Consider the following 13022-nt stretch of genomic DNA (forward strand, 5'->3'; position numbering starts at 1 on the left):
TGTTGGTATTTAATAGTATCATTTTCAAATATTTTCTCCCAAACCGTAGGCTGTCTTTTTGTTTTGTTTATGGTTTCCTTTGCTGTGCAAAAACTTTTAAGTTTAATTAGGTCCCATTTATTCATTTTTGCTTTTATTTCCTTTGCTTTAGGAGACAGATCAGAAAAATATTGCTATAATTTATGTCAAAGAATGTTCTTCCTATGATTTCTTCTAGGAGTTTTATGGTTTCCAGCCATACATTTAGGTCTTCAATACTTTTTGAGTTTATTTTTATATATGGTGTTAGAGAAAATTACAATTTCAATTACAATTTCATTCTTTTACATGTAGCTTCAGTTTTCCCAGCACTAGTTATTGAAGGTACTGTCTTTTCTCCACTGTATAACCTTGCCTCCTTTGTCATAGATTGACCGTAAGTGCATGGGTTTATTTCTGAGTTCTCTATTCTTGTCCACTAATCTATGTCTGCTTTTGTACCAGTACCATACTGTTTTCATTACTGTAACTTTGTAGCACAGTCTGAAGTCAAGGAGCTTAATTCCTCCAGCTCTGTTCTTTCCCAAGATTGTTCTGCAGTAGTTTTAGGTTCTTACACATACACATGTCTCTATGTATGCATGCAGATATGCATTATCAGAAAAAATGCTTTTTAAAAAATATAACTTTAATATATGTTGATTATATCAAAATAATTTATGCAATTATTTGAGATGTGATTTTACTCTTTCAATTATTAATGTGATTTACAAATCTTTCTTTTCAGAAAACTTTTACAGTTTGGAATACAGATATATTCAGAAAAGTGCATAAAATATAAATGTAGAGTAGATAAGTATAAATAGAAAAATGGTTGTACAAAATGCCCACATATAAGGAACAAAACATTGCCCATAGTAACCCAGAGGCTCTCTGAGGGATACCTTTGAATGTCCATCCCTATCAGAGGCATACTCTGATTTCTATACTAAATCACTTCCCATGACTTTACTTACAGTTTTCTCAACTATGTATGCATTTCTAAACAAAAAGTTCTAGTCTTAGGTAGTTTCTGTTCTTTTGCTGTTCTGAGTTAAAATTTTTTGTCACTTAATTTTTCCTTTACTTATTGCCATATCCTGTTACTATTCTTTTAATGATTACCAAAGAAGATTGTAGCATGCATCCTCAATTGAAGACCTAGCTTAAAGCAACATCTTTACTCCTCCTGAATATAATCATGACCTTGGAACTCTATAACGCAGTTTCTTCCAGTCCCAACTTTTAAGCTATGTAATTTAAATCTCTATATTTTGAAACTTTATTATAAAACAAGATGTACACATAGCAAAGCACACATAAAAGCATGTACTGTTAAGCAATTCATTACCACCAAGTGGACATCTTGTAAAACCACCACCCAAGAAAGGGGACACAGGTAGCAATCCAGAAGTTTCCCTTGTGCTCCTCAGAGTCACTAATCCCCTCCTTCTCTTCAAAGGTAAGCCTGATATGTATGGTAATTTCTTTTTATTCTTCATGATTTTACTACAAAGCATTCATTTTTTAACTCTACAATTTAATCTTTTTTTGAACTTCATATAAGCAGAATCACACTATATTTTTTCATGTCTGACTTGTTTGGATCCACAGTATCTTTGTTTCATCCATGTTGCTACACAGTTGTATTAAAAATTAATCATTTCCACTTATTCATGCACATATCCATCATGATGAATAAATAAACCTATTCTGTTGACTGAATTATCTATGGCTGAAATTATTATGAATAATGCCATGAATAATGTCATTCCTATACATATCTCTGGGTACATATATATATACACACACACATTTTTGTGTGATATATATATTGTCTGCCAAGCCCATGTTTACCTATGTTTCCATGTTATCTTCTAGAAGTTTTGTGTTTTAGGTTTATGAACCATTTTGAGTTAATTTTTGTAAAAAGCATAAAGCTAGTGTCTAGATTATTTTTGCATTTGGTTGTCCAGTGTTCCAGCATCATTTGTTAAAGACTCCTTTCTCCATTGAATTGCCTTTGTTCTTCTGTCAAAGATCAATTGACTATATTTATGTGGGTGTATTTCTGCTCTCTGCTGTTTCATTGTCTACTTGTCTATTCTTTCAACAATCTCACAATGTCTTGATAATTGTAGCTTTATTTTAAGTCTTTAAATTCGCTAGTGTCAGTACTCCAACTTTGTTCTCCTTCAGTATTGTGTTGACTCTTCTGGGTCTTTTGGCTCTCCATATAAACTTTAGAATCAGTTTGTCAATATCCATAAAATAATTTATTGGGGCTTTAACTGGGATTACATTGAATCAATAGGTCAGTTTGGGAAGAACTGACATCCTGGAAATATTGGGTCTTCCTGCCTTCCTGCTCATTATGGAATCCCTATTTATTCTGTTCTTTGATTTCTTTCACTGATGGTTTGTAGTTTTCTTCATATAGATCTTAGATATATTTTATTAAATTTATACCTAAGTATTTCATTTTAGGGGATGCTAATGTAAATGGTATTACCTTTAATTCTGAATTCTACTCTTCCATTGCTGGTAAAAGTGAAAGGGACTCGCTTTTTTATATTAGCCTTATATACTGCAAACTTGCTATAATCATTTACTCATTTTAGGGTTTTTTTGGTTGTTGTTTTTTGTTTTCATTTTTTTAGCCAGTTCTTTTAGACTGCTACATAGATGATCATATGATCTGCACACAAACACAGTTTTATTTCTTGCTTCCAAAACTGCATATCTTTTATTTCCTTTTCTTCTTACTATATTAAGTAGGATGGATGTAAATGATGTTGTATTTTTAATCTCAAATTTCCATTGTTATTTTTGGTATATGGGAAAGCAACTCTATTTCCTTTGTCAGCCTGGCTAGAGTTTCATCAATTTTATTGATCTTTCCAAAGACTCAGTATTTGCTTTCATTGATTTTCCCGTTTTCAACTTCATTGAAGGAAGTAAGGTAGAGCCTAAAGTATAGGTATTTAGTTATTTATCATAAAACATTTCTTTTGTGATACCTGTTAATAATTTGAAAGGAACAAAAAAAAGTCTTAGTTTACTAAAAAGAGTATAATCTCAAAGATGGTTGAAGGAAAACACATAAATGACCAGCAAAGTTCTTAGTAACTTGTAGAAATGTACTTTATTGCATGCAAAGCTACATAATTTCCTATATTTTAACAGCTAATCAAATAAACATCTCAAAAAATTCATTACATTACAATAAGTTAAAATTCTACAAAGCAATTCCAAGTCCATGAGTCTGTCAAAACCAAATTGAGAGAACATTATGCATAGATAAGGACAAAGATGCTAACTTAATTACAGGTAGCACTTTGCAGGTTTTTTTCAAATACATATTTAGTGAGAATCTGCAGAGAAAAATAGTTATATCTTCAAACCATTGATCAGAAAGGGAAACATTTATCATTACATACCAGGTAGTATTCTTACCTGGAGAACTCCATGGACAGAGGAGTCTGGTAGACTACAGTCCAAGGGGTTGCAAAAAGAGTCAGACACAACTTATTGATAGCAACTAAACAACCAGGTAGTAGTGGCTGATTAAGGATAAATTTGGCATCATGCACCAACAATGAACATAATAAACATTTTGAAATTTATGATCAGACGCACATTTGAAAAGACTTACTCTCTACTTCACCTAATCCACTGAATTAGATAAATAACAAGCACTTTATTAATGCAACACAGAACTTAGGCTTTTGGTATACTTTGCTTGAGTACTGGTATATATAAAAAGATACTGAAGAGATGTAGGAATATTTCAAACTCATACTAGACTACTGAACTTTAGAATATTGACCCAAGGAAATAAGTCCTGGGCAGAACTTATTTGAGAAAGATTTTTAAAATACTTAAAAGTAATAACTACAATTAGTTACTTACAAAAAACTTTACAAAAATTAAATACCAGGAAGTAACAACATCATTATTAGAGCTCTTTTTCCAATGCTATAATTTATAAATATATATATTAGATTACAATTATTTAAAAGATAGGTCCACATGTTCTCTATCTTCGAAATGAGAAAAGTTCAAGTTTTTTACAAAATATGGACAAAAACAAATCCATTGGATTGCTTAAAAAAAAAAAATACAGTCTCTCCCCTACGATTTGGTGTACCAAGTAGGGAAGATGCTAGCCAGCATTCTTTAGAGAAATACAGCTCTAAGTGACTAGATTGATAAGATTTGTGTCAATAATACCAACTCAAAATGGTGTTGTACAGTCAGATTAACAAATTATGACTTTATTTTACATATGTCTGCCACAGTAAACCATTCTTTCTACTCTTTTCCACTAAGTACAGTAAAAAGCTCCTTTTGCAAAATGATGTGAGATCAGGATAACCACAAAAGAAAAGATTTTCATAGGAAAAAAGGTTAATTTTCTCCAGGGAATGTGTTAAAAACAAAAGTCTTTTAGGATCTCTATGAGAAGAGGAACATGCCATTATTCTTGTTTCATTAACAAATTTAAAATTGCGATGAGGCTTCAATCTACCACAATGAATATAAATGATAGGAAAACCAAGCTGAACATAAAAGGAATTAGGAGTGTGGGTGTGTTTCCACTGCAATAAGACTGGGATGGGCAGGGCTAATAGCTGCTCTGATGGTAGTGATGGTGCACAGGACCTGGTCTCCAGGAGTTAGTACAGGGAATAAGACTGCCTAGTCTTCCAGGTCTCTGAGCAGAAAAATAAGTCACTGTATTGAAAAGAAGTAACCCACACAAAGGGAATTAATATTTCAGAAGGCTCCCTGTAACTCTTACATTGTTTCAACCTCTTCTAATGAAAACTTTGACATGATGGATGTTATTTACAAACTCCTTTTCATAAAATGAGGTCTCAAGGTTTTTAATGTTTGGGGTTTGTTTGCTTGTTTTTAATAATCACTGGTTTTAGAAATGGAATTTTATGCTAAAACATCTACACTGAGAATATTTCATTTTACTGAAGAGTCCTACTTAGTGGCGAAAAAGACAACACAGTGAGCTAGCATCCCTCATATTTACATCCAGATGTTGCTTGGTTGTCTAGCAAAATCTGCTGTACTACTTTAAGTGCAATACTACCATTCAAGTAGTGGGATCTGTAGTCAGAACTACTACCTTTTGAGTGTACTAACCATCAAAAACAACTGTATACACCAAACAAACGGAAGAAAAATATGTCAGCTCATTATAAGCCATACTATAAAGACAGGCTTCAGAGAGGAAGGAAGGTATTTTTAAAAGGAATTAAAGGAGGAAGGGAGAAAAGAAAGGAGAGGTAAAAGTCTAAATCCATTTACTTATTAACATTTAGGCTTTAATAAATACTATCCATTACACTTTGGAGATTCAAGTACGTTAAGATTTCTCAGGGATATGTTCTGCCTCTTAGTGCAAATATATTTATCCTTGTGATTTTCAGGCATGGCCCACACAAATCACAAATATAAAACTCGCATTACTGAACAGTGTGAATTAAAATTATGGAGAGTTTATTTTTCCCTTAAAACAGTAATCTACACAAAAATCAAGAACATTCTCTAAATCTACTACACGTATACAAAAATGAGGTTTGCTGTTGTATATCAATGAATTCCTTCATTAATATTCTAAAATATACTTAAATAAACACAGACTTTCCTATCCACATTTAATTTCATTTGGGTATACAACCAGCATACATTTAAGAACTGATAATCTAATCAAATAGTAGTGTCTGAAAACAAATTGGCAGCAATTTTTTAAAAAGTTTTGATTGTCCAATCCTCTGATCTATTCTTTATAAATTGAAAACCCTTGAAAGTTCTTATTTAGTTTTTATGACTCTTGTGAAATGAGGGCCTCTAGTATAATGAAATTATTCCAAAGTCCCTGTTCATCTGGTAAGAGAACAAATTCTAATAATTAGTCTTATTTTAATAATGATTTTTTAAAAAGTTCTAATAATAACAAATTATTGATGTAATAACATAAGTTAATAGCAACTTACAGATCCATGAAATTAACAGATTACTAACTGTTATTTTCTGCAATGGCTTACTAAACACTGGCTTACTGAATATTCTAACAATTATTTAGAAAAATAATTTAGAAAGTTTAACTAGGAATCTATTACAATATAAGAAACACTCAAAAAGTAATTGTCAGAAGTAATTCTTCAAGAAATGTACTTTGCATGTAAAGTATATGAATTTAGTAGTAATGTTTTGCAGTAGATGTCATTTTAGTGAGATTCTCAAAACAGAAAACTTTTGTTCATATTACAGTTTTTACAAAGTTGCTTAACAAATATTAACTTAGTTCCCCAGCAATAAACTCTTAAGACTTCAGGGATTAAATAATTAACTTCCAAACACAAAATTACCCAGCCAGGTAATCTTCCTATATGATCATATATGAAATCCTGTAACATAAATTCTGCTTAAACAATTGAATACTCTGGATCACTTAAACAACCAAAATTATATTGGAAATAACTCAAAAGTCATAAAGGGGATCTATACTGTTTTATAGAAGTATTACATACAATCCAATTATTATAATCATTTAAAAATTAATAATAAAATAAAGTAGTACATCTTTTACATATTTCTATCAATATATCTTAGAGTATTATAAATTATAAAAGTAACTGGATCATTTCTTCTCTTTTTCTGCTTCTACTTCTACAATAGCATCTGAGTTTCATGATAAAACCTATGAGAAACAACATTATACTTAAGGAACATATTCCAAAGTAAACTCAAAGACTAAATAAGAAAACAATATTATTTTCACAGGATTTTGATTACTTATTCCAGAAAGAGCTTTTGCTTTGGGAACTTGTAAGCTTCTCTGTAATAAAAAGAAACTGGACCACTTTCTGGGGTGATCCGTTTCCTATCTAATATCTTCAAATACCACTTGTGTGGAAAACCAGCATAGCTAATAACTTACTTTGTCTTTTTAAACGCCACTAATATAAACATCAACTCAATACCCTCACAATTGCTTTGTGAGGTAGATCAGTAGGTAAATAGCAAGAATCCTCTTCATTTTGAAAATGAAGAAACTGAGGCACAGAAAGGTTACCTGATTTGCCCAAGGTTTCAATGGTCAGTCATGAAATTACAGTGTTAAATTATCTGTGCTCTTGGCCTATTGCTCTCTGACCATGCTTCACAATAAAAGGCTGTGTGTGTGTGTCTTGTTAAATGGGTAGTCTATATAATTTCGATTGAGAGGAAAATCTATTGACTGATAATTATTTTAAAGGGGATCTAATCTTAAAGATCATAAAAATTTAAGAAAATAAGATAATTAGGATGATAACACTATCCTTTTAGTATCTGCCTAAAACTGGCTTCTAACATATTTACATGGTAACACCATGAAAAGAGAGAAATAAAACATTTAAAATTATGATTCAGGGAAAAATGACCTTCAAGAAACATATAATCAAATTGTCAGGTGACTATATAATTCATCCTCAAACTGGAATACTTAAAAGTGAAAATGAGCACTACTTTTAGGATAACAAGTGAAACTAAGATGGCCGTGGGGAAGCTCAAGTACAGTCACCACTGGCTGAATCCATGGTATGGATTCTCAAAGAGTTGCAAATATTTCATGGACATAAACAACTCTTTTTGCAAAATATGCTGAACTATAGTCACTGTGCATAAAACACTGATGATTTAAAATGTAATATGCAACTTTGGCTTAAACACAAAATTTTAAAAACTCAACTTAAAATAACATGTTTAAGCAACAAGTTCTTACATATCTCCATTCTAAAGTAGTTTTCTATAAACCACAATTTAAGTGTTACCAGTAACAGTAAATGGACTCACTTTTTATCTTTAAATAACCAGATATTCTTTTTCACAAGGAATAAACAGCCACCTTTTAACAGTGGAGAATTTTGTGGGACTCTTTGGCTATTAAAGTGAAGTCACTCAGTCATGTGCGACTCTTTACGACCCCATGGACTGTAGCCCAGCAGGCTCCTCCATCCATGGGATTCTCCAGGTAAGAGTACTGGAGCTGGTTGCCATTTCCTTTTCCAGGGGGATGTTCCCAACCCAGGGATCGAACTCGGGTCTCCCACATTGTAGGCAGACGCTTTACCATCTGAGGCACCAAAACCCCACTATTTACCGTTAAAAATTATGATTCTCCTTGAATGGAATGATCAACACTTAAATCACTTAAATGGTAAAGGTGAACATTCCTCTCTGAAATGAAAATCTTTTACAAAGCAATACCAAAAGCATAAGACAACTTGCAGTTACTACCAAAGACTGAAAGAATAATTCACCACCTGATTAAAGTACACATGCTGAAGATACAAACACTATCAGTTGAAGTATAGTCTTAAATAGACATGCAAAAACATAACTAATTTGCATATAGTGTTGAAAAAGGGCTTTCTACATTCAGTTATGTCTGGTAAGTAAGCCTTGTTTTTAAGACATGGGTTTTGTAAATATGGTTATTACTGAGGTCTCCATCTCTTTGGGAAATAAAGGATCAACATATTTTTTAGAAAGAACAAATATGTAAATCACAATAATAAAACTATAATATTATTCAGTTTTAACTATGGCTTCCTTGAATCTTTAAAACAATTTTTCCTGAAAAAATTAATCTGAAACAAACTGAACTACATGTTTTCAATATATACTGATCTTGATCATGAATTAAATCCTTCCATTGTAACTGTACTTCTAAGGCAGACATTTCAGGAATGGTATGCAACAAATCCTTTTAGAAATAAAGACGATATTCCATGAATAATAAGCCATTATGATTAAGATCTGATTAATTTTTAGTGCCTTTTTTATCCTGACACTTTTCACTGGGAGTTCAGTAGTAAATTCTAGAGCATACGGATGTTCATAAAGACTGAACTTGTTTGTTGATCTTGGTTAGCTATTCCATAAATTCCTACAGACTTTAAACATCATCGAATATTCTGCTGCGAGACATTGAGAGGTATCGTCCACCAGGCTGATACCTGAAAGGTGGATAAAGAAATGATCTGAGGCATCAAAAATAAAGAAGGAGAGAAAAACAAGGACACATTAAAAGGAAGTGGGTACATAATTTGTAAGAACTGTAAAATCTATTCAGTAGCTGAAATAAGAAACTTATTCTGCAAGGATATTATCCCAAAGAGATTTACCTATAATTATAAATTAACCAACAACTGTTTTACAGCCTATTATAAGACACATATGGCAGGATGAGAGATGTAAAAAAGAAAGAAGAGAGATATAAAACACATCATGGAACTTGGATTTAATAACTACTCTAGATTGTTGAATATAAACAGAATATTCCTCTTGCTATTTATAAGCAAATATCTTCATGCCCATGATGTTTTGCTTTTGTTTAATTATTTCTGGAGTGGAGTGGAGTCGCTCAGTCATGTCCAACCCTTTGCGACCCCATGGACTGTAGCCTACCAGGCTTCTCTGTCCATGCAATTTTCCAGGCAATAGTACTGGAATGGGCTGCCATTTCCTTCTCCAGGGGGTCTTCCCAACCCAGAGATCAAATTCGGGTCTCCCATATTGTAGACAGACGCTTTACCATCTAAGCCACCAGGGAATTAATTATTTCTACTTGGTATAATAGGTAAAAGCACAGACTCTGAAGCCAGAGTCCTGGGGTTTAAATGCCTGATTTTGTTACTTAAAAGTTGCGTGATCCTGGGTAAGTTACTGAGCCTCTCTAGATTCAATTCCAACTGGACTTACAGCCATAAAACATGATTACTGTTGTTAAAGTGCTCAGAATACAGTGCCACCCAGTCATATCTATGTAACAACTGCTAAATATGATGCATTTCCTAAATGGAATTGTCAGAAAAAGGAATATAAATATTGTTAAGATTCTACCAAATGATTTCAATTCTTTGTTATTTATCATACTACTAGTAATAATTTAAGAAGGTACTAATTTCAATTACTACCACTGGATGATATAATTTTTAAAATATAAAAGATTAGCAGGTGTTAAAAGGTATCAAACGTTGCTTAATACGTTTTGCATTAGCAAGAAAGATGAATATTTTCCTTATGTTTATCTTGTCAAGTCAGAATGTTATCAAATTTTCAGAGGAATGCTGGAGCCAAAAGGACAAACTGGAACTTACCTTCCTGATTCAGATTCAAGAGGGTCATCAGTGAATGTTTCTGCATTAAAATCCAAAGGTTCCGCATCCTGAAGAAGTTCTATTCGGTCCCTCTCAGTCCTGTTATTAGCCCTGGTATATTTAGATGTCGCTGCAAAAGAAGAAAAAAATTTCCACTTTCTGTTGTCTTTATGAGTCACAGTCTATGGACACACAGAAAGTCAAGATTATAAACGATCTGAATTTTCATTGTGAAGACAATATTAAGAAAAGAAAACCACATGGTTATCTTAAAATTATATTAAGATCATTACTAGTATGATAGAAAATAACAAAGAAGAGTTCTCCTTTGTATGTAGTCTAAGCTCAGAAGCAGCTACAGCAACAGAATTAGTATTTAACTTCAATGCAGATGGTGACTGCAGTCACAAACTTAAAAGACGCTTGCTCCTTGGAAGAATAGCTATGACAAACCTAGACAGTATATTAAAAAGAAGTGACATCATTTTGCTGACAAAGGTCCATATAGTCAAAGCTATGGTTTTTCTAGTAGTCAGCTATGGATGTGAGAATTGGACCATAAAGAAGGCTGAGCGCTGAAGAATTGATGCTTTCGAACTGTGGTGCTGGAGAAGACTCTTAAGAGTTCCTTGGACTGCAAGGAGATCAAACCAGTCAATCCTAAAGGAAATCAACCCTGAATATTCATTAGAAGGACTGGTGCTGAAGTTGAACCTCAGTACTTTGGTCACCTGATTCAAAAAGCTGATTCACTGGAAAAGACCCTGATGCTGGGAAAGATTGAGGGCAAAAGGATAAGGGGACTACAGATGATGAAATTGTCAGAGGGCATCACCGAGTCAATGGACATGAGTTTGAGCACACTCTGGGAGATAGTGAAGAACTTGGAAGTCTGGCGTGCTGCAGTGCATGGGTTCGCAAAGAGTTAGACACAACTTAGCGAGTGAACAACAGCAATCATAACAGTGAAATTGTTCACAATTAAAATAAGTTTCAGCTGGTTTCATAGTGAATCCAGGGGATGCTACATCTCATTTCTCGGCTATGATTTTAAGGTGCAATCAACTCAAACTCTCCAAGAAAGGACTGACTCTTTTTTCCATGGGGCAAGAATTCAGGGAAGCAATGTCCAACAGAAATAAATTGCAAGCCCCGCATTTACTTTTTACTAGTAAATACATTTAAAAAGTAAAAATAAATAGTTGAAATTAATTATAACATATTTAACCCAGTATATCCAAAATATTATCATTTCAATATGGGGCACCAGCTACCCTGCAAATGCTAAACAGCCATATGTGGCTAATGGTTACCACCTTGGTCAGCACAGATCTAGAAAACTAACTCTCCTTTCCCTATATGAATGATGTTTTCTCCATAAAAACCTAAATTTTCAGTGTTACTTTGAGCAGCTCAACAGCATCAAAACAAACCATGACACAGCTCTTTTTGAAAATTTAAGGCAAGCCAATTCTCTCTTACCTTACATTGTTGTCATCTTCGACTCTGCCCTCCACTGTTTCTCTAATTCATTCAGCAAATACTGGTTGCCTCCCACATGTGAGGTTCTAACTCATCATCCCAAGGTTTTGTGTTTCCTCTTAACCATTCTCCTATACCCCCCAGATCTCTGCACTCGGTTAAGTCCAAATCTAAGATAAGCTTCCAAATATCTTTGTAGAATTATCCCTCTATTTCCTAACTTTAATTGAAACTTCAGCTTTCTCTTATTTCTTTTATGCTAAATCTCATCCAAACACATCCTCTCTTCTTTATCTCCAGGATGCTTATTTTAAGCCCTCATCATTTTTTTGTTTTTTAATTTATCTTTAATTGGAGGATAATGGCTTTACAATGTTGTGTTGGTTTCTTCCATAAAACAAATATTGTGTATTAATGCCCTCATCAGTTTCTGACTGCATTACTACAATAGACACTAAACTGGGTTGTGTCTCACTTCCCTGGAAATAATACTTTATATAGATGTCAAATTCATCTTTCTAAACCAAAAATCTGAGCATGCTTCTTTCCATACTGAAATCTTATCTTTGGGATAAAATCTAAACTTCTAAGCGTGATAATATGTTTCCCAACTATCTCTGTAACCTTTCCGCTCATCAGGCTTCTCATACTTTAGGTCCTAGTCGTAGAGGAAAATCTACATTTCCCCCAAAATTCTCTCATGTTGTTCATTCTTTGTTCTGCCTAAAAACCCCTTCAATTGGCTAAATACTACTCATTCCTAAATAGTATTTCTTTATAATAGAAATCCTTTCCCAATGAAGAATTCTTTTTCCTCCCTTGAGCTGAGTCCTTCAGCATCATGTGTGCAGCCTTATACACTCTCAGCATCCCTGCATCTCTCCTCTGCCCTCTACTCAGTGCTGGATCCTGCACACAAAGAGGTCTCTTGTCACCCTTCCAGAAGCATATGACAAAATCAAGAATGTGGGGAGGCTTCCTGACTCAACCCACTGGCCAATGTCTTCTGCCTGGTATCAGTTCCTCATTCAATTAAGGGCAAACCAAGGATGGAAATTATCTTCTTCGGACTCCTGGGAAAGTACCTGACACATAAGAGTCAGTCAGTAATTTATTATAAAAATGACCAAATAGCCTGAAAAACAACTAGGTTAATAGAAACCAATACCTGCTAAAAATATGCCTGGGATAAGTACTATTATTTAGGTAGTATAATGACAACTATTCATATGATGTCCCAGATGCCTCCTTCTCCTACCTAACGCATAGTTGACTTTCCTCTTCCTCCCATATACTGAGGGATGAAAAAAGGAAAGTCACTGCAGAACCTCACTTATTGTTCTATAAAGGCATTTT

General features: G+C 33.5%; 1 protein-coding gene across 5 annotated transcripts in view; it reads right to left on the minus strand.

Moving 5' to 3' along the window:
* Window positions 1–3146: 3146 nt before the first annotated feature.
* Window positions 3147–13022, minus strand: part of LMBRD2 (LMBR1 domain containing 2) — a 45894-nt gene continuing 36018 nt past the window's right edge. For 3 of the 5 annotated variants that reach the window (XM_065905186.1, XM_065905187.1, XM_065905190.1), the window contains 2 exons: window positions 10185–10314; window positions 3147–9065 (listed from right to left, as the gene is read on the minus strand). In XM_065905186.1, the coding sequence (XP_065761258.1) occupies window positions 8981–9065; window positions 10185–10314 (215 nt within the window). In that variant the 3' untranslated portion in view covers window positions 3147–8980. The remainder of the gene's footprint in view (window positions 9066–10184; window positions 10315–13022) is intronic. The other 2 variants (XM_065905189.1, XM_065905188.1) reach the window with 2 other exon arrangements.

The sequence above is a fragment of the Muntiacus reevesi genome, chromosome 14, assembly GCF_963930625.1.
Source record: "Muntiacus reevesi chromosome 14, mMunRee1.1, whole genome shotgun sequence".
In the NCBI taxonomy this organism is placed as follows: domain Eukaryota; kingdom Metazoa; phylum Chordata; class Mammalia; order Artiodactyla; family Cervidae; genus Muntiacus; species Muntiacus reevesi.